The sequence below is a fragment of the Colossoma macropomum genome, unplaced genomic scaffold (genome assembly GCF_904425465.1).
Source record: "Colossoma macropomum unplaced genomic scaffold, Colossoma_macropomum, whole genome shotgun sequence".
In the NCBI taxonomy this organism is placed as follows: domain Eukaryota; kingdom Metazoa; phylum Chordata; class Actinopteri; order Characiformes; family Serrasalmidae; genus Colossoma; species Colossoma macropomum.
Genome location: NW_023494794.1, coordinates 4,873,133 through 4,895,987, shown reverse-complemented (window position 1 = coordinate 4,895,987; position 22,855 = coordinate 4,873,133). Strand labels below are relative to the sequence as shown.

Sequence of the window (22,855 nt, the reverse complement as noted above, 5' to 3'; positions counted from 1 at the left end):
AGCCACCCACCTACAAGATCTTCATATAATAATGCTGAATATTGGCAAAACTGTAGTTTTTCTTTGGTACTATATTTCCTGTAAATGGCCTGCACCATGGAATTGTTTTAAACATTTCAGACCAAAACCTTTATGCACTAAAAAAATTGTATCATAGGTATTAGGCAGCATATTTGCCACTTCATGTAGTATCTTTCTGGGAACTATGTCTGGTTCCTATCGCCATCACTGTTAACAATTTTTCTAGAATGGAGTTTTTCATATCAAACCACTCTGAACAACTTTGTTTACATCTTAACCAAATTTCTTGGGAAATCAGGGGAATTCCCCTTTAGTCCACAAGAGGGTGGTGACGGCACACAGTAAGCTACATGCACAATTATTCACCATTAGTTGTGGTTGTTATGTAATGTACACAGGGATTAGATGTGTCAAAGTAGATTATGTTTCAATGTCCAAGTAAAAGTACACTTTGGCCCAGTCCAGTGACGAAACCACAGATTCACCCAAAATCAACAGGAACTGTTTGAAATATTTTCTAGTATAAATTTAGGGAATTTCGATGTTATCTCCACTCTGCGCTCCTCTCTCTGGTCATTATGCTTATTAACATCTCTCTCTCTCTGTCTCTCTGTCTCTGTCTCTGTCTCTCTCTCTCTCTCTCTCTCTCTCCCTCCCTCCCCTGGGTAATTTAAGAGATGCTTTCCTTCCCTTCTTATCTCCAGGGTTGTTTATGACCTGTTTCTCCAGGCCCGTAGAGAAATTGATGTAGAGCATGGAAACTAATGTAAAACACAAACACAAGCATGAGATGCTCATTATCATGCAAGTGCACATTCACACGCCTGAATGCATCATGAGCAATCAGTACACACGCCCTATATTGTTTTCGCCATTCACACGAAACTAACAATGTGGACTGTTGTTGTGTGCAGAGATGCCAGTACTTAAAGGGGAACTCCATGGATTTTTCAAAAAATTTTATGTGGTCAAGTGGTTGAGATGTAAGCAAAGTCATTCAGAGTGGTTTGGTGTGAAATGCTCCGTTCTAGAGAATCACAGTGGTGGTGATAGGAACTAGACATATGTGCTCGCTGATGTGTGATACATAAAATGTAATGTATTTTAAAATAGTCCCAGAAGAAAGCTTATTTTTTCAGATTTATGAACTGTTTTACCATCATCATCACACGTGAAAACTAAGCAGGCACGTGTAGGTTCACTGGTGGTTTTGGATAGTAAATAAAATGTCTATATTTGTAGATACCACGATGCCTGGTTCCTATCACCAACACTGTAAAGAAATCTGAATCTGTAAGTTCCTCTGCAATGAACCACTTCATGCCAAGCCACTCTGAGTGACTTTGTTTACATCTCAAGGACTGAATTATTTAGAGATTTTGGAAAATTGGTGGACTTCACATTTAAGGGAACTGATTATTTGGTTATGAAAACTGAAACTTTCCCAACTAACTAAATGCATTTAAAAAGTACAACACAGAAGTTAAAAGAGGAAGCCAGCTGGCCACAGAGAGCAACATGTGAATGTCCTCTTCACAGCAACATTTAGGAAACAGCCCCTGCAAGCAAAACGTCACAAGGTCTTTTATAGAAAACTACACAACAGTGGAACCAATTTAGTTTAGGGACAAAAAGGTTGTGGTTGTGGTTTGAACACTCACTGCTTGTTTTTGTTTAACTCACTCAGCATCTCATTGCTTCGTCAAACACGGCCAGGGTCAGAGAACAAAGCAAGATTTTTTGATGTGAAATAGAGGAACCATTTATTTATTTACAATGGTGGTGATAGGAACCAGGAGTCCCAAAGTCTCCCGTATGGAAATCTACTATATGGCCATATTTGCACATGTAGCAGTTCTGCTCATAAGTTTACATACACTGGAGGAATTTGTAAGATGTGGACCATTGTTTAAATAAAACAGACATCAGGCAAACACTTTTATTTCAATGGGATTCAAATTAAACTATAAGGCATCACAGAATAGCACAATCATTAAACAAAACTTTAAAGAAAATACTGAGGTGATCCCTGTTGAAAAATTTGCATACCCTTAGTTCTTAATACTGTGTATTGCTCCCTTTAGCATCAATGATGCCTTGCAGTCTTTAGTGCCCTATAGTTCTCAGGTGCCCATTCTTCCTGAGAAAACAACAGCCTCCCGTTAATTCTTGGGTTGTCTTGCATGAACTGCACATTTGAGATCTCCCCATAGTGGCTCAATGATATTGGTGTCAGTAGACTGTGATGGCCACTACAGAACCTTCATGTTGCTCATGTTGAAGTCCCTGAAGGGTTGACTTGGCTTTGTGTTTTGGATCATTGTCATGTGCAACTTCCAGGCTGACGAATGCAAAGTCTGCCAGGTCATATTTAACTTATGAGCAGAACTGTAACATAAATTATATGTACATATATAGATAAGTATCAACTCTTGGACATATAGGCATAATACATATGTCTGATATGTCTGGGTGAACACATATGCATAATATATGTGTATATATCCATATATGTTTGTATGTGTATATATATATATATATATATATATATATACACATATATACATACTGACTTATCTGAGGACATCTGACATCTGATGTATGTCTGATACATGGATCATACATATATGTCTGATACACAAAGTTTTTTTTAAAGAAAAAAAATCTCAATTAAATACACCAGCAACACACATGCAATAAAAAAAACTTATGACATAAAGCTAGTATATATGAGTAATATATGCCACCCATATATGTTTAATGCTTTCTATCATATATTGTTGAATATGTGTTACACATACATGTTTACATATGTTGATATATGACCAAAATATATGTCCCATGCATGAAAATAGCCTATTTCAAATAAGTTGGCATATATGTCACATACCTATGTAAGTTGGATGTAAGGGAAATTCTTATGTCATAAATTTGAAATCCATATATTGTCATTTCTGTATGTGCTACAACACAAATACAGCCATTCTGTGTAGTGTCCAAAACAAGCAGTAACCATGTAACGTTGATAATGCTAACAGTGGTACATCTGAAAAGATAAGTTTTCTCTGGGGACTATTTTGTCTTACTGCATGTACCTATCTTCCATGAAAATATGTTTCAGGCCAAAATCTTATCTCAAAAAATCTCAGGCATCAAGCAGCATATTTTAGTGCAATAACTTTCTGAGGTAGATTTTAGAGCCATAAAACACTTCAGATGTCTGGTTCCCACCACCAGCACCGTGATCAGTTTCTCAGTAATTCACATCAAACCACTCTGAATGACTTTGTTTACATCTTAATGACTGAATTATGTAGACACTTTAACAAATTGGTAGGATTCACATTTAAAGTAGCAAAAAACGTGGCATGTAAAAGTAGTCAATAAGTCTACAAAGTTGGCTTCTTTAGTTTTTTCACCAGAGCTATGAGGCTAATGTAGCTAATAAGTTATGGAAGCTGAAGTGCAACCAATTATTAGCACCATGCATCATGCAAACACTGGCTTAAACCACTTCAAGCTGTCAAGTAATCCAAAATAGACAGACTTCCTTTGTGTGGTTTCTTATAGTGCTTTCTATACACAAAAAAAGCAATAACAGTAGCAGCAGCCACCGTAAAGCCTGAATATTGACTTTACTTTTGTCAACCAGAAACCAGTCTATTTTGCACATACATTTCTTGGGGCACGAGGAAAACTGTGTAAACTTGCAGAATAGTGTAAATGTTTATTCATGAGCATATGGGGATGGGTGTGCTAGATTTGTTGGCTGTTGGTTAATGCCATTAGCCATTCATATGTGCATGTGTTTGTATAAGTGTGTTATGTATGTGAAAGAGAAAATAGGTCATCATGCTCTGTCCTTCTGTTCACTGATTGTGGTCTTCCTCAGGGTGGGTTCACAACACACTTGGCTCATGCACTGGTGTAACTAGGATCTCATGGGCCCCAAAGCAAAAAAACTAAAACATAAAGAAGTTAATGGAACGGCTCAAATGCCACTAGTATCTAAACTAAATCTTAAATATGTTTTCTACATATTTCAGATTTTAGAATTATGAATAATGAATACATCATGTTGCAGGTTGTGAAGGACTTGACAATCAACCTAAAGAGCAGCAGTATTGTACCGGCACGCTCAAGTTTTCACTATTAAGATCTTATGAGTAAATAAACCAGAACATAAATGGAAAAATAAAAATAACATCCTAATTCCCAGTTTAACCAATAAGCATAACTGAGGGCATCACTCCCTCCTCTTCCACCAACACACTCAAAATTCCCAGCTAGTTTTCAGTCTAGGAGCTTCTCATCACACTTGTACAGGAGGTATGAGTTTCTCGGGTCCTGCATAAGCAGTGCTTAAGCATTCGAGATAAATGTGAGGAATTTGCCATGCCCATCCAAAAGGGTAATCCTGGCACTCCTTCTTGTAACCCATGCATTACAAAAAAGAAGGAGATAAAGAGGTCAGGACTGTCTGTGCAGTGTTGATGGAAGCTAATTGGGTATGTCGTTGCAAAATGGGATCTTTCTATGACGCATGACGATACAACTGTGTCAGCATCTATAGGAGTAGCCCAATAAAGATTTTAGGAGGCCTGGTCACTTTGGACCCCCGTGAACCATGGGCTCCAGTGTGATTTCCCCCCAACCCTGAGTATCCCAACAATTCCTTTCAAGAATGGACTGATATTGTGTTTAAGTAATCACACGTCTTCTTATGAAATGTGTTTAGTGCAGAAAAAGTGAAAAAAATTGATTGTACAAATAAATGTGTAGGATAGGAACTGCTTTTGCCTTCGCCCTCTTCTTCAAACACAAGTGTTCATAACTTGGTTGGACAAGCTTAACCAAACCTTGAGATAAATCCTATTCAACCTAGTGGGAAACTGCAGCCTTTTGGGTTCACTACAACACCAAGTTTCCAGTTTAAAATGCTAGGCCACAGAGCTGAACTGTGCTATAGCAAATCAAAAGTATGTAGCTTGGAAATTACGACAAATTTGCCACTACACTCAAATTACCACTAGACAAAGCAATCCAATCTGTTCTAACCGTACGCCCTAAGTTTAATTCAAATATTAACATGCGATTAATTACTCTACATTAATACTAACTACATTAATACTCTAAATGTCAGTATTTTTCCCCCCCAAAATAAAATAATAATAATAATTTTGCAGTACAGTCTTTCACTATGTTGAATGGGACTTCTGTTAACATTCTGTAAAGCTTGCCCAACTTAGCAACAATACCTATGAATGAACACATTTGTTTGTTTGTGGGTTCATTTGGAGAGGTCAACTGAAACTGCATGACACACATGCACACAAAGAACTGACAAACACATTTCAGTGCAACTAAGATCTTTACTTCCTTTGGTGTATGCAAAAAAGGGAAAACAAACAAAATAAGTGTTACACAGATGACCTACAACCTTAAAAAAATGCCTGCATTAATTCATATGCTGAAAGAACAAACTAATAATAATTATCTAAATGACTCATTAAAAATACAACCCTATTACAGTGTAGCTGCTATTCCATATTTCATGTTCATGATTTTTATATAGAAAAATGAGCATGGAAATGAAATAATCAAAAGTAAAACAAGAGGCACCCAACATTTTCTACACAAAAATAAAGCCCATAGTAAAATCGTTTGAAATGCATCATTTGAAATATATGAGAAGTGAATAAGAAGCTTGAAGAATTAGATCAAAAGCTTCACTGGGAAATCTAAACCGCTTATGTTTGTGGTCGCGCTGGACAAAGCAGCACTGTGGCTGTAAAACAACTAAACCTGCAGTTCTGTAACAGCACTGAATTGATGCCTACCAAAGGAGGTGGATGTGAAATTGCTGATCTGGAGTGAAAAGCGGGACAAAACAAAAACAACAACAAAAAAAATTACGATGGAATTCAGATGCACTAGGGAACACTAAAACAGCGAGTTGAGCAAAAGCTGCATTTGAGGGGGAGGGGTGGAGAAAAAGGAAATAAAAAAATTAAGGACACTGCAGCATTTAAAAAAAACATTCCCAGAATGGACCCAAAAGCAACTCTGCACTAAAACAATATGACCACACATACACACCATTTTCATCAGCAAACTATCTGAACTTCACTTCACAGGTATGCTTAATCTGGCTACATGAAATACGTGAGGCACTTGGAAAGACTGATTGCAGATTAATTTACAGTGTGCAGATGCTAAATACTCTGTGCGACACTGTAATGAACACACAGGCGTCCTGAAACGAGTAAGACTACGCACATACTCACAGAAATGACATTTTTCCAAGTGTGATGTTTCAGCCTTGACAAAAAAAAACCCTAGATGTGTGGAAACCACAAAATATTCTCTTATTGTTTGTGCTTAGCCAACAGTGTGTTATACTATAAAAATACTATACAATGTCACATTTTAACTGGGACAAGTGAACCACAGACAGGGAAGAAAAAGGGATGAAAAAAAGAACATGGAGGGAGAAAGAGTGAGTGTGGGAGGCCTATGAGGTATTTAAGCTCGAAGGAATGCAAACTGCTCTACTTGCTCTTTCAGCAAAAAGCCTGTGGAACTTCCTTCCTTGCTTTCTCAGTCCCTTTCTGCTTCTGTCAACAAAATTTCAGATCACAGACTTCCACTCACTGTAACCAAGAAACTGCTCACAAACAATTCAGTACCATCACAACATCAATATATATATATCATTATCATAGCATCTGCTTTTGATTTTACCATCTTTTTGCCCTACTACAAAACGGCCCTGCCCACAGGTTTGACACTAGTGCACACTTGACTGTATAGACTGCGACAAAAGGTTAGTGGTAATTTAAGACTAAACGCTTCAAGCTCATTAGACTTATCTGGTTAATGCTAAAAGCACTCAAAACGAAAAGGTGTGGAGGGAGGGCGGACACCATAACACCATCTTAATTCTAGTTTAAAATGTTTAACGTCTTAAGACATAAAAAAGGTTCTCAGCCCACACGCACTACACTTACATGTTCAAATGTTACACACTGCACTTCACTGTTACTTCACTCACAGTAAGAGCGACAACTCTTACCAAACACACTGTTGTTCATTTTATGAAACGATTCAATAGGGATGAGAGCTCTTCAAAAAGACCTATTTTTTTATATAAATATATACATTTGTTTAGTTATAAAAAGCTACTCTGCAGTTTGACCACTTCACAGCAAATATATATATATATAGATAATTATCTTTCTTTTTTTTTTCCCTCCAACCTTCTTTGAACCGCAGATTATTTTTTTTTCCCCTGGGTTCTAGCAAAAGATGCTGGGTAAGGCTACGTGCACATAGCCCCTTGGTGTGAAACGGGCGGGGATTGTAGATGCAGGGGCAGCCACGTGGTCATCTACGGTAGGCTGGCGATGTCACGTTTGGGGGGTGGACCCTCAGGTTTGCAGGTGTCGCTGTTAGCTTTGTCCTCAAACATCATCACCCTGAAAGAAAAAAAAAAAGATTTGTGATCTATTGCTAATGCCAACACTGAATAAGAGGTGGCTTAACAAAATAATTCAGCTAAAAATCATATTTACCCAAATTTACCCTTACCCCAATCAATCAACTATGGTATTTAGTTTTTAAATTGAGTTATGAGGCTAATGTAGCTAGCAACTAATGGAAGTTTACAGTGCACCATTTAGCACTGCACAAACTGGATGCCAAAATGATCATGAACTTCTTCAAACCATGTGAAGCTGTCATTTCTACAGCTGGCCTAAATAATCTCAAGCATGCATTCGTTACTGTATTCAAACCTCTATTTAGCATTCGTAAACTTCGTCTTTTTTCTAGCCACAAAAACTGTACCTGCCTAGCTGCTTGCAGGATGGACTAATCTTTTAAATATCAAGTGGTTGTGAACATAATAACTGTTGAAATGCTTCTAAATTAGTGAGCAAGCAGTATCTGAGCATGGGCAAGAGTGAGTTCTGAATTAAGAGGCTTGTAAATCCTTTGTGACAAAAGGAAAATCAAATGCTTTAATAACAACCTTTCTGAAACTGGAACAAAAGCAATACCAATTACACTTCAGCTAGAAATTAATCATCCATTTATTACAATAAAAAATACATGAGCCACAAGTTATGCGAAGGCCTTTTACATTCACCCAATTAAAATACAAGTGTTCAAGTTAAAAATATCTTTTGTTCCCACCACAGCTGTCTTTCCAGGTTGATGCATCTTTCCAATACGATGCCACTGTGGCAAAAGACTTTTAAATAGGGGAGAAAAAAAAGGCAAAATCTTTTCTTATCCTTTAAGATTACATTGAACCTTTTCTTAAAATATAAGACACTGCATACAACTAAAGTTAGGTCACTTTCAGAGGCATGACATTCTCTAAACTTGCTCTTTCACTGATAGATGGCCGCATTCAAATCAGGAGAAAAAGGTTTATCAGGATCCCATTAAACTAACACTGCTGAACCATTTTCTCACACTAACCTTAACTTCACTACTTCTTAATGTGGGAAAGGAAAACGGAAAAGAGCTTGTCCCCCTCCCCTCAGCGCTGCATGGAATCAGGCCAAAGGCAGCTGTTTGGTTTCATTTGAATTTAGTTTGTTTGGTTTCATTTGAATTTCAGGTGTGCAGCACTGAATAAATACCAAGTTAAAACTTCGCTATAACACTGCTTCTTGCATAGCAGTGTTGCACATTGAACATTTGATAACTGGTAATACACAGGAAGAGTTAATGACCATGACCATGTTGCAACATTGACCTGAACCATAGAGGCAAATCAGCTACAGCACTCTACTGAGAAAGGAAGAAAGAGAGAGAGAGAGAGACCGCAAGAGAGAGAAATATCAAAGTGTCAAAGTGACAGTAAGGCTGGTGGACAAAGATACAAAAAGGAGGGTGATATCTCTGACCACAGACAAATGAAGGAGACATGAGAAGAGATATAGATCAAGAGCAAGAAAGGGACTGAGAGAACACGAAGCAGTTATGTGGCTATGAAGCAGTCCTGACAGGTCTATTCAGAGACAGCGTCTTTACTTTCTTTTCCTGGTAACCTCTGCAAATCTCTTATAAGCTCTTAACAAGCCCTGAGCTTGCACTGCACCAGCAGCATATTCACAAGTGGCCTGTCACGGTCATGACATTCTATCTGACAATAAGGTGCCATATAAATTATTGCTATTAACAAGTTTGTCTTTTCTGCTCATTGTGTACAAGTGAAAGTCTAATGTGGCCAAATTGGCTGAGTAGCGATCTTCCTAGCTGTCAATACATAATATCTCTCTGATAAAAGACCCCCTAAAGGTGTTATAGCACCAGTCAGACGTCAAATCTCCTTCGCTACTATAAGCAATTAACTTATGAGATTTTAAAATTTACGAGAGCATAGTAGATAGTGGTCCACCTTAACTGCAGGAAAAAAAGAAAAAGACACATTAGCTACCCCTCCTAACATCCCTCCTAGTTTTTCCCTGCAACTGTAGGCACATATGAAGTCTTTCCACTGCAAATATTACAGTGCTGACTCAAAATGGGACCTTGTGTGACCTCCACTTCAGGAGCATGAACCAGCAGTTAGCTAGCTAACGTTATAAGTGACTGATATAACGTGCTGCGGAGCGTTCCGATATGGGACACAATATGTCCATGATCTAACATTACCCAGCGTAGAATGAAAGCCTAAGTTCTCAAACATTAGCTGCGAAATGTAAATAGATGTCTAAACTGTCAATCATTCTGACATGTCCACACAGTTATGTGGAGGCAGCAGCTCAGAATTTTTGGAACATTTTTATACCATTAAATTGTATTAATTTATATTTAAACTCATTTCCAAAAAAGTTGGGACAGTAGGTAAAATGCAATTAAAACAGAAAGCAGTGATTCATAAATATACTTTGACCTGTATTTGTACGTTCCAAAAAAGTTGTGACAGGGCAATTTAAGACTAGAAACATTGTGAAATGTTAAAAAAAAACAAACAAACAAACAAACAAACAAAAAAAAACATCAAATAGGTTGATGCAATCACACTTGTATATACTTGTGTATAAAACAGGAATCCAGGAAAGGCTGCAACTTTGGCAAAAATGCATCAGCAAAAAATTCAACAATATAAAAATAACGTTCCTCGGCCAGGGGTTGCAAGGATTTTGGGTATTTCACCCTCTACAATGCATAATATCTTCAACCCAGGATTGAGGGAATCTGGAGAAATCTCTGTGTGTAATAAATGTCTGTGGCCTTCAATCCCCCAGATAGCACTGCATTAAAAACCAGCATGTTTCTGTGATGAATATCACCACATAGGCGCAAGAACACTTGACAAACTGTTGTCAATAGACACGGTTCCTCTCTGCATCCACAAGCGTAAGACTGTATTATGCACAGCGGAAGACACGTCAACAACATCCAGAAATGCTGCTGACATCTCAAGATGAGCTCAAGCTCATCTGAAACAGACTGACGCACAGTGAAAACGTTTTTTTGGAGTAACATATGCTGTCTTTTTTCGGGGACAACCACACTTACTTCAACATGACAAGCCACATTCTGCCTGTTACAACAACATGGCTGCGTTATCAGAGAATGAGAGTGCTAGACTGGCCTACCTGCAGTCCAGACCTGTTTCCTATTGAAAACATGCGTCCTATTAAGCTCAAAAGACGACAACAAAGACCCTGTATGTCTGCATAGCTGAAGACTTGTATACATAAGAAAGGCTTTCAAAACTGATCAATTGGTGTCTTAAGTCCCCAACCGATTACTGAGTGCATATTTTGAAAAAACAATTTAGGAAGTAAAGTTCAGGAAGTAAAACTCATTTAACATATGGTCCCAACTTTTTTGGGAATTGGGGTTCTATATTTGTAGAATATAACACTTATTCTATGGCATATCTTTACTACTGAAGTGAGGAAATCGCACGTGGCAAATTATAGAGAAGGACATGGTAGACAGCGCCTGCTTTCAAGAGATACTGAGGTACACTGAGCCGAAGCTAGCCCACAGGTTTGTTGTAACTTGGACAGAACAACTTCAGAACAAACAAATAAACAAAAAAAAAAAATCACTACATACAATTAAGCAGAACTCATTTTAACGAAACATGCAGTTGCTCTTCGAGGACTCTGAGTGTTCTTTCAGTACAGACTCCATGATACACTCAAAAGTTTTTTTTATTATGTATATTTTTACTCATAACGATATACTGTTATATCGACCACCATTATAAAATAATTCTCTCTCTCTGCAAAAACCTCACTGATGCATTCTAACTGGTTCGAGTATATGGGTCACCTCCCCAGAGCTTAGCGCACTGAGGGGCTGGGACTAAAATTAAAACTATAATCAGGGCTTAATTTTGAGGGGAATGGTTTATAGTCAGGTCGCGGACAGTTTTTATAGCTGTGACAAGTTTAAAATTGCTTGCATTTAAGCCATCTAAATGACAAAATGACAGCCAGTAGTGTCTTGTCTTCTGCACGTAAGAGGAGCTCTAGTGTCAGTGTCCCCATATAGATGAAAAGTCTTATTCTTGCTTGCCCTCCAGCACTGCAGGGCTACTTAGAGCTGTCCTAAATTACCTCTCTGGCCCAATTCACTCTGCTTACAGGAACGACTCCGCTGGGTGATCTGCCGTACTATATGGCCCCAATATGGGCCAGAGGACTGGTTTTAAACAGTCTAAACCATTCAGCTGGAAATCATGAAGTATGCCGTGTGCTCCATTACTGAATTTATTCACACTTGCATCGGTAATTCCAGAGGGAGCCATCAGCAGAGAATGAATGGTCAGCCTTTATCTTATTGGCTTAAACTTACAAGGATTGACTGTTCAAAGTGCTAACAGACAAGAAGAGAGCCAAGAGCTACCAATTAGAATGACTATTTGCATAACAGCAACTTTTGGATAACACTAAACTATCTGGATTACAAGAGTGGTATAAAGAAAGTGTAAAGATGCTCATGTCTCCTTTTCACTCCCTGTTTCCATGCATTCATTTTAAAAGTACATTACTCTGTGTAAACTGTTTAAGAAAAATGTTGAGTAAATTTACCTTCACATCATCTCAGTCTTTTATTTAGATCAAGCTTTCGATCCTTTCCAAATGGTGCCTTAAATTTCAAGCTGAATCCTCAGTCATACAACTTACAACTTCTATACTACCAGTAATACTGTAGCACTATAACTATATCAGCTAAAGCAGGTTTTCAAAAATGTTTGTTAAAATTGCAGCAACGTTACAACAGAATAAATAACCAAGACTGGGCCTAACTCCCAGTCTGGCCATGTCATGTAGCAAGCTTCTTGACCCCATATTACCTTTAACTTTTAAGAAAGCTTAGCTGTCAACTCCACCCCCCCATTAACTTCTGACAAAATGCCTTAGCAAATAGTAAGTTTTTGCATATCTTAAGCCAGTCAGTGTCTGAGAATGCAGTAACAAACAGCTTGAACTTCAAAAGCCTCTTATTAGCAACAGTCAGCACTGCTACAGTATGAACCTTGGCACCAAATCACAATTTTGTTCACAAGCGTCAACTTTTTTTCCAAACTAATTTCAGCCAAGCCTTTCTTTACTTCACCTACGAAAACAAAGCTTCTGTTCTCTGTTCTCCATCTCCACCTATTTCTCTTCCTCCAATTTCCCCTTGGGAAAGAAAAACAAGAATAGGAGTGAGGGTTACGGCAACCTGTGCCAACTTGGAGGGCATCCATAGTAGCCTACTTAAGTTAAAGGACTCTGTGTGAGAGAGAGGGCTTGTTAGTCTTGACTTTAAAAAAATATACATCATTTTCAGTTAATGCCTTGCTCATCAATGCAAAATACCTACCCATACAATTACATAACAGGCAATAAGGCTGGATCCTATGCTGTGGAAACCAGTGTGAGCTATGAAGCTATGAAATTCTCATATGGAGAATCTGTGGAGTCTTTTACACTATTCTCTACTTACCCCAGATGTGGTTGATCAGCCAAATTTTGCTTCGTTAATTTAGCACTAGAGCTGCAAGGCTAATATTACTAACAAAAGTTAATGGTTATCCAAATCGTTTCTGCAAATACATCCTCTAAACCTCTGTGAGGCCACTCAAACTGCTTCCATGTGGGCATTTCACAAAGGGAGGTTTCTCAGTAAGCTGGATAACTAAGCCAAAAGCTGATGATTGTCCAATAGGAACGTACCTTAGCAATTCTCTTATAGTACAGTCTTGTCTTTTTTGACCTAAGTTACCTAACAACTCCTACTTAGTGAAATACCCCCCATGTTTTAATTAAGGTTGCTCAGATCTGTTACCCTCAGGATAAAGTATGATGTATTTTGAGCTATAAAAATGAATAAAACTTTACCACATAGCTGAATGCAGGCAGCCACTTTGGACAACAGGTGTTGCGCCAAAATTTGACTACCTATCACATGCAAATGAATATGAAATCTAATTAAATTTAAGATTTCTGTTGTTTCTTCTTTATAAAAACTTGTCTTGACAAGTCTGCGCTACCTTAATTAATATGTGGATGTGATTTGAGCAGGTTGAGAGAAGCTTTGAGGTTTACAAAAAAAGATTTGGGCCTACTGACTTTTAGTGTTTGTCAGCAACGTTACCCTGGCATCTCCAGCAGTGAGCTGATAAAGCGAAAGCAAAATTCGGACACCAAACATGTCTCGGCTTGACAACATCAGGGTGAGTAAAAATGTGATTTTTCACCACACCACTCCAAAGTGCCATCCTAACCTATAAGAAAGGCATCTTCAAATGGCCTGTTTTGCAAGGGGCCGTTTTAAGGTCCAAAATATAAAAATAACTGATTAAATCATACACCCTAACCACTGAATCAGCAAGTCATGCTCTCTCCTAACAAAACCTACCAAACTGAACAATGAAAAAGGAAACTGAGGACAAAAGTGGAGCAAAAATACTGCCTTTCATCAGATGACTAGGGTGTTGCAGATTATGACGGGATTTACTAGAAAGGGAAAGGTCTAGCCATCTTAGCTTTCCAGAGTCAAGACACTGAACGCTCTTGGTCTGAAACTCAAAACTGTGAAAGCATCGACCACTTAGTTAATATGAGACAAGCTGCCTGGTGTCACTGGATTAACATTCAGGATTAGGATCTTAAAACAAGAAGACGAAAACCAGTCAACTAAATGGAGGTCTCTTAAGCTTACAACTTATTCATGGACAAAATACTAGAACAACAATTATTCTGTTACACACTGCAATATGCCTTGAAGTATAATGGCCCATTTGCATATCGCAGCCTTATGAAATGTTAGTATTGCCAAGGCTAATACTGCAAAACTGGTTAAAGATATTAGATAAAAAATATTCTGCAATTGCAATGTTGCAGCCCAGGAGGTAAAATGACTCTTCCCAAATTGCACAGCTCTCTGTAATTAAAGTTCTGCAAGAATGTCATGCGATACATGTTGAGGACACAGTCTATCCTCCCCCCTACTGAGAGATAATGGCAGAGATATGCTGCTGTGCTGATGCTGCAGTGGATTTGCTGACACGATTAAACACACGGACATGCTAAAAATAGTCCTACTGTGCAGGTCCTGGCACCATATGAGATGGCCCTGCAACACGTTTCATGAGGGAATATGCACGCATACAATGCGCACGCAAACTTACAGTTTAAGCACAGCCGAGCGCTTGCCAAGCATCATCTTGACAAAGTCTCTGTAGTTGATGGTGTCACTGCTGCCCCCGGTCACCTCTGAAATCATCTTTTTCATCTCCAGATGGGTCTTGGGCACTCCCAGCTTCTCCATCATCCTCTTCAGGCCCATCATATCTGTACCACACAGATGATGTTATGCACATATACATCATCTTTTACTAATATAGTTGCATTTTGCAATCTGCAGGGTCCAAGCAAGTTTTTAAAAGGTTGTTTCCACTTTTGCAATTACTATTACTCATTTACTCATGTATATATGACACCAGTATTTGTAGGCTGTTTCAACATGATATAGTAAGCACACATTTTAAGTTTAGAGAGAATGATACAAAGCATTTATGTCTGAGTAGTAAAAACAGCTTTAAATGGTTGTGGTTATGCAGCAATATTCAGATAAAATGGTCTTCGTTGAAGATTACATGTGACGAAACAGAAACATGTCTGTCCTAAACTAGGTAAAGTAAAAGTTCAGATTACCAAAAAAGGAGGGACTGCTCTCTAGATTAGACATTCCAAACATGTCTGGACAGTTTTCTGAAGACTCACATTGAAACACCAGATTTGAGATGGCAGTCACAAAGCAGAATTCACATATTAGTGCACCAAATGTGTCTGGGCATGTGGCTTTTTCAGTCGTTTCCCTTTAGGTACATGTGTTCTCACAGAACATGCACAAAATGACAACCTTTTTTTCTGCTGTGTGAATGGTAGTGTTGGTGTTCGACAATGTTTCTCCAACAAAATGTCGGTGCAAGTTAAATCAGGACCATCATGAGAAATGCCAGTCAACTGTTCGGTAATTAAGAAAGGAAAATGGGTAAACTTAGCAAAGGCAAATAAATTGGTTCCCAGAAACAGACCACTTTGGCAGTTTTACAAAGTAAAAAGCCCATCCTATCAGTAAACTGCCCATTTGAAGTACATAACATTGTCTACAAATCTTGGTGAAGGCAGTTTGGCTACATTTATCAGTGCTTTTGAAATGGGCTCATTTACTGAACCATAAACATCTCCGAGCATAACTGAAGGCCAAAATGTGGAAAATTCCTGAACATTTTATTGGTCACACAATTTGCATCAAACAGAGTTAATTTGAAGATACGAAACAAGCAGGAATTTAATATGGCTCTAGCTCAAGGACAACAGCAATAAAGTCATCAACACCTTATAAAACAGCGTTCACTCGCCAGCTAACGGGAGTTAATTCCTGCACTAATTAACAAGCTCTTTATGGGGTGTGATGCAGCGGAAAAAAATCAATAAACATCTCAGGAAAACTCTGGGACCTGGACCAGGATGCCTACCATACAGAACACACTACAACTGCACACTTTCTCCACAGCCACGCTCACTGCCCTCTGACTCTTATGTTTCCCTAGTTTGCATATACACACTCAGGTTTCATGTCTGTTGACATGACAGTGTCATCTTCACAAACAACACAAAAACTAGTTCATTTAGTGTTAATCACGCATATGCCTAAAAGCACAGACTTACCAATCTCTCCTTCATCGTTCAGGTCGAATTCTGCATATTTGTCTGTACGAGAAAAAACAAACACACACAATAATGGGTCAACATTGAACAAAGGCTTAAACCCTTTATTTCTAATTATACACACACTCAGACACCCACACACAGCTGCCAGCAACAGGTGAGTGTGACAGGAAAGTGGTTATTATAGAGACAGCTGATGTTCTGACAGCAGTAAGCAGGCCACAGCAGGGGGAAAGAGGCCAGCCTGGTTTCAACTTGAGTGGTTGGGACGCTACTATTGTATTATGCATTTGTGTAAGCTGTATTGGGTAACAGAGCACAGGACTGGCCTTTTTTGACTGTTTTACAGAATGCATGTGTTTCCTTCTATGCAGTACTAAAATTGCACAGTATGTCATTTGTTATTAGTTATCGTGACAATTTGCAACACTAACATAGTAGAAAATGGAAGATGCAAATGAGCCTCTTACCAATCACTAAATGTTTAAATATATGCTATGAGCATCCTGACCCAATTCCAGCCTAATCTTCTGAACCAAGAACCAAGGAGCACTCACATGATCCAACAAATATGAACAAATAATGCAATCTAACCACATTAACAAAAAATACTTGGGTGTTTTTAAAATACTGTAAGTTATATCACAACACATACAGTTGTATGCAAAAGTTTGGACACCCTCAAAACTTGTTACGCCTTAACTGCCTTGTTAGGACCAGTTAGGCAGGCTTAATAAATTCTAACCTTGTGCTAACACTCAACAGTCATGGGCTCCTGGATCTGAAAATTAAACTAATTGATGCTTACAAATCAGGGGAAGAACAACGTACCTGTGACCTCATCTCAGAAGTCAACATCTAAAGTATGCCAAAGAACAATGCCAGTTTTGAAAACAAGTGCTGTGAACTGATGAAATAAAAACTCTTTGGCCAATCACCAAAAGTATATCTGGAGAAAAAAACAAAAGGAGCAGCATTTGATGAACAGCTGACTCTTAGGCTTGTGGTGGGTCTATTCTGCTTTGGGTTTGTGTGGCAGCCAGTGGCACAGAAAACATTGCAGGGGAAGAAGATTCCACTAAATATCAGCAAACTCTGGAAGCAAATGCGACACAGTAAATCGAGAAACTAAAGCTGAAATGAGGCTGGCTTCTACAGCAGGACAATGGTCCAAAACATACCTCAAATCTACCTCAACCTACTTCAAAACAAAATGCAAGCTGAAGATTTTGGAATGGCCATCACAGTCCCCTGACTTGAACATCTTAAACATGCTTGAGCATGCAAGATGAATATCACAGAACTTGAAATGTTTTGCAAGGAAGAATGGCTGAAATCAGAATCTTCATTTGCAAAGTACCAGCTGCACAAGGAATTTCAGTAGAGAGAAAGCTTAGGAGGGTGTCCAAACTTTTGAACATGCTACAAATGTTGTTTACTTTTTTCTATTTTTAAGTTAATCAAATAGAAAGTAACGCATTAACATGTAGAAAAATGTTAGTTTACATTAGTCTACCCCAAACTTGGGCTCTCTGTTCATCTTTCTGTTTCTCTGTTTGTTTCTGTCTCACAAAGAGGGCTCTGTTGGAGTGGCCGTGAACAGTTCTTGTAACACTGTCTCCGTGAGAGAGGGATCATGGATAGGAGAGGGTTACAATGGCCCCCTGTTGATGCCCGCCCCTCAAACTCATGACTATTCACAACAAAGCTGGCCACGAGATTCAGAGGGAGAGAAACAGACAGGACCTGCGGATCAATTTCAGCTCAGACTAAAAGGCCTAAAGAACGTGGGAAAACAAAACAAAAACATATGATGAGTGAACTATTACTTAACTACTACTATTATCTCTGTCTCTGTCTCCCTCACACACACAGAGAGCCCTTTTTAAAGATCCACAAAATGCAGTAATTCAGTTTTTGTATGTCATCATACATTTGCAAACACTTCACTTTAAAGTAGCTTTACAACAAGGACCATATTCAGCATTAAAAAAGTATTTAAAAGGGCCATGTTTGTAATTGTTTCTACTGTCTCTGGTTTCAAAGTCTGCTGCATGGCACAGTGGGAAAACAATGGCTCTCTATCTCTAGCTGCTGTCGTCTGCTTTTCTCAAGGGTATGCTTCCTCCTTCCCTCTCTGGTTTGAAGGCTGAGACACCCACTCAGATGTACACATACAGAGACTGACATTTGTGGGTCGAACACACTGTGGTGAGCCTAAGGGCTTGAGACAGAGTGAGACCGCATTTCTGCAAACTATACACAACACAAGAAGTGCTTCAATTTTCCATCTAGCCTCTACTGTGTTTTCCTACACCCTCCCATTCAAACTTTGTTTTTCCTTCAGCTTTTGCGCTCCCTGTCTACATTTAGCACTTAAGTTCTTTAGAAAGATAAGAGTACTTCTCTTTCTTCACAAGAACACAAATACAAAGAACATACATAGTACACATAGGTGCACAAACATGACTTGGCTGGATGGTAAACAATTCATAAGAAGTAGTTTAGTGTGATACTAGTGAAATGAGGGATGAGATAGGCTTTGTGGCTGAAAAAAAATATAGCCTTTGTTTCAGTTGTATCTCTCTCTCTCTGTCACACACACACACACACAAACACACACACTCTTGCCAAAAACATTCTCTGAAAATCCTTAGCCCTAAAACAACAAGGAAGCATTCCTGCAAGACCACTGCACAAAACCCCCTCTATGGACCACTAAATCACACGCCCTCTCTTGCACACATACAAGAGAGTTATGATGACATAGATTCCTATTTTATAAACACATCGTCATTTATATATGAACTTTATACAAACGTTTCCCATTCCACCGCTCCCGATGCCATTAGAGGAAGTTTGTGTCCTAAGGAGATTCCCTGCGAGTTTTTAAGCTGCTGTAGTTCTTACTTTTGAAGGAATCCAGCTTCTCAGCCAAATCCTCCTCATCCCGGTACTTCTGATCCTCCATGAATTCCTACAGAAGCACAGCAAGAAAGAAAGAAAAAAAGATAGTAAGGCATAGTGGATCGGTTTTAGAGTGGTTGGATGAATTATATCCATTTGTTCACAGCTGCTTTTCCTGAGAGCATGGTGGGGGTGCACAATAGCTTCATACAAGATTGCATCACACACATCAGCAAACGCTTAATGTGACGTAGTTTGGTCTGTACTGTTTTATGTAACGACTTTACAAAATTAACTATATTTGCTGGATCATGTGGATGCCTTGATTCACAGGTATTCTGAATGATTGGCCAGAATACTCAGAGCACACAAAATATTCCTTTGCATACTGAATTCTTTCGCGATGTAAACTCTGCAAAGGCCAAATAATAACTATCAAACAGTATAGTATAGTGCTACTTTAAGGCAAGTGGTCCTCCCTGACTAGACTTCATAAACACTGACATAATTCTGTATTTGACATCAATTCATTATTAAGATCTCATTAATAATAAATAAGGACCAAAGCAAAAAAACGTGATTATTGTTTAACAATAAAAAATAAGGCACAAAATAAACAAATGATGACAGAAGTACACCTATATTACAGTTTGGCAGCACATTGTCTGGTTCAAAGATGGATAGCACTACAGAATCTGTTCAACTTGCCCCAGAATTGGCTGTTCACTGAAAGCACGACAGTTCAGAGTCACTCAAATTTGTGCACAACTATTGGTGAATCAATGTCTATAGTAGCCTGTAAGCAGAACACCGAATGGAAAATCAATGAGGGTAAACAAGAGTGAGTGCATGTAGTTGATCCCAACCAGAATACTGATCTTTGAACCACCCCAAATATAATATGCTGAATAAGGATGGTTGAACATGAAGATTATGGGATGGGGAACCTTGAATGAGAAAGTAAACAATGGCAACATGACTAACACGGATGCAAGCTTTATTTGGCTGTCGCATTATTACCACATTAGCTTTGTTTAACCATAACATCCTTATGAAGTCCTCTACAAGTTCTTTAGAAAGATAGGTTCACCTTCCAGAGAGGGAAAGATGAGAGCATTTTTCAGGGAGGGAAAGATATTTCTACAAGTCAACAAAAAACACACCCCAAACATCTACAAGCACAATAATTACTCTGAACAATTATGTTTTTAAGTAATGTAACCTGCAAGTTAACATAAGCAACTTCATAGATCTCCAGGACATCCTTACTGTGCAATAATAAATGCACAGTGCTTGTAGATTTCATGATTTGTGCACTGGCCACATTCCTTGGCTCAGATTTGGCTCATTTACAACAGGCCTCTGCAGCTGGACTGTCTGACAAAAACTCTCAAATGCTCTGTTGGTGAAGGATCAACTTTTGCCCAAGTCCTTTTTGAAGCCTGTGTGGTTTTTGGCTTTGCTCCTCATTTGGATTTGATCAGATCTAGCATTTTCTACTACAGCTCCACCTGACATGGTGAGTTGTCTCCACTACATCAGGACTCACTGCATCGCTCCTGGCCTTCTGTAAGTCTTTCTATGAGGAACAAAAAATGCACAGTGGGGAAGAACTAATGCATTCTATGATAAGCAGAAACTAAAATAAACCTTAAGGTCATACACAGAGGAAGTTCAAGGAAAACAGAAATTGGCAACAAAATCATGATAATCAGGTTTGGTGACAGAGGGAGTCTCCATGCCCTTAGCCATGTGTTATTGTCATTCATTCCACTGTGTGTAATTAATGAAGCAAGTCAAAGGGCACTAAAGAAATCACACTACAAGTTTGTAAATATCTGCAAACTGAACAGTTTGTTCCGCTGGCAGACATGGCACTGTCTAAAAGCAAGACTATTCAGTGCGCAAGAGGTTAGATCACGACTTGGCCTTTTTCGTATGTTGCGTCCATTACATGCACTATATGCTCAACGGCTCACACACTTGATTGCCCAGCACTACTTCTGAAAACAAGAACGCAGATGTGAGGACACGGGCTGCATTCAGCCCCACGTGCATTAGTGAGGCCAGGTACTGATGCTGGACGATTAGTTCGGGATCAAACACCACTCCTCATCCCAAATGGACTGACTAGAGCTCCATAACTCCAGTGAATGCAGTTCCACTCCTCTACTGTTGAATGCTGGGGGGGGGCTTTATACCTCTCTAGTCGACATTTGGCACTGGGGACCTTAGGTTCATGTGCAGCTGCTCCAAAGTGTCTCGTTCTATTGCATATGCTTTTCTATGGAGATTATACAAGCTGTGTGAGCACAAATGAACACCGGTATCTGCTTAAAGTAACAGAATTCACTAAGTAGAACGGGTGTCTGATTATAGTTTGGACATGTAGTGTAGCTGAGAAGAGCAACCCATTTTTTTGTTACATTTGAGGCTTTCATGTGACCACAACACGCCAGTCTGAGGCAGTGGGCGCTGCGTGTGAGAGAAGAAAGGCAGAAAGGCAGTCAGACGGTGGGGTGGAGAGACGCCCCGACACAATGGGGCTCTTCATCGGGACCAGCAGCCACCTGTTTCCCGTCTGAAAGCGAGAAGAAAAGGCGCCTCTTTATCGCTCCAGAGCGACCTGGTTTCAAATATTAGCTTTGAATAGAAGTTTAAAAAAAAACACTATGCGCTTTTAGACAGAGGGCTCCGTTCGTAACTTCTCGCAGCTAAAAGGGCAAAAGGGAACCGCGCCCTCAGACCAGCGTGTCTCATTTCTGCGTAAGGAGTAACTGCACGTTTTTGCGTTTTCGCTGCTCTTACACGCCCATTTGAGGGTTTCAGAGTGTGAGACAGGTGTGTTGGAGCGGGGAAAACACAACAAAGCTGTTCTAGGAGCAGGACAGTGAAACAAATGGTGGCTGGACTGGAACAACTGCGAGCAATTCACCCGTTAACCTTTTGTGTGCTTAGTCCTAATTGTATAATGAGCGGCGGGCTAATGTGGATGAGCTAGCCGACTGATTTAAACACCGACAGCATACATTCACAAATAATACAATTCGGTTTACTGTCTGCTAGTCCTTTTGGCTAAAATATGCCAAAACAATTAAAAGTGGCGATACAATTTGTTAAACAGTTGTTTGGGGCACTGTTTTAGCGAACCACTGGACTTAGAAAACGTTAATGTTAGCTAAAGTAACGGCATTATTAGACTGATAAAGGAAGGTCAAGGCCCAGCTAGCTAATGTTAGCTTAACGTTTTCATTCCGAAAAACCGCCTCAGACAAAAAGCATCATAGAATGAAACAATATTAGGTTAAAACTCACACATAACGGTATTTACCTTGTTTATTTCTTCCAGTCTGTCTCTCTGTTGTGCTTTCAGTAATCCAAACGCCTTCCCTCCTGCAAAAAAGGACATTTTATAACCCGTTAAAGCTGGTTTAATTCCAGTGCACTTGCTGTCTGGCTGTTGAACCACATATCGTAGGTTAGCATTCCAGAAGAACCAGCCGTCCGTTATAACATTACCGACTGTGAGTAACGGCCAGCGTGATTACTGAATTGGCCGTATCTACAACTCTCTAAACACTTACCTTGTACATTTTGATTCGACGGCATGTTGGACTGAGTACGGTAACGTTAACGTGAGAGGACGTGCAGACAGTGGTGTTGCAGTGTGTGGCTTTCTCAGTTGTGGCGAGCCAGGGGAGACCAGCGATGTCCGCCTTGTGAAC

At 39.2% G+C, this 22,855-nt stretch overlaps 1 protein-coding gene across 1 annotated transcript; it reads right to left on the bottom strand.

The window, feature by feature from the left end:
* Positions 1-5,373: 5,373 nt before the first annotated feature.
* On the bottom strand, positions 5,374-22,849 carry aif1l (allograft inflammatory factor 1-like). The gene is made up of 6 exons (XM_036579938.1): positions 22,715-22,849; positions 22,462-22,523; positions 19,134-19,200; positions 16,224-16,265; positions 14,678-14,840; positions 5,374-7,499 (listed from the first exon to the last, which is right to left on the bottom strand). The coding sequence occupies exons 1-6, from the start codon at positions 22,737-22,739 to the stop codon at positions 7,412-7,414; spliced, it is 447 nt and encodes a 148-aa protein (XP_036435831.1). The 5' UTR covers positions 22,740-22,849; the 3' UTR covers positions 5,374-7,411.
* Positions 22,850-22,855: the final 6 nt, after the last annotated feature.

Bases quoted from the DNA above. Each gene is read 5' to 3' on its own strand.
- aif1l (XM_036579938.1), bottom strand. From the start codon at position 22,739: ATGCCGTCGAATCAAAATGTACAAG. The intron at 19,201-22,461 runs GTAAATACCGTT...GTGCTTCTGTAG, and splicing joins GACTGGAAGAAATAAACAAG to GAATTCATGGAGGATCAGAA. The intron at 7,500-14,677 runs GTAAGTTTGCGT...TTTTTCTTTCAG, and splicing joins CGCTCGGCTGTGCTTAAACT to GGTGATGATGTTTGAGGACA.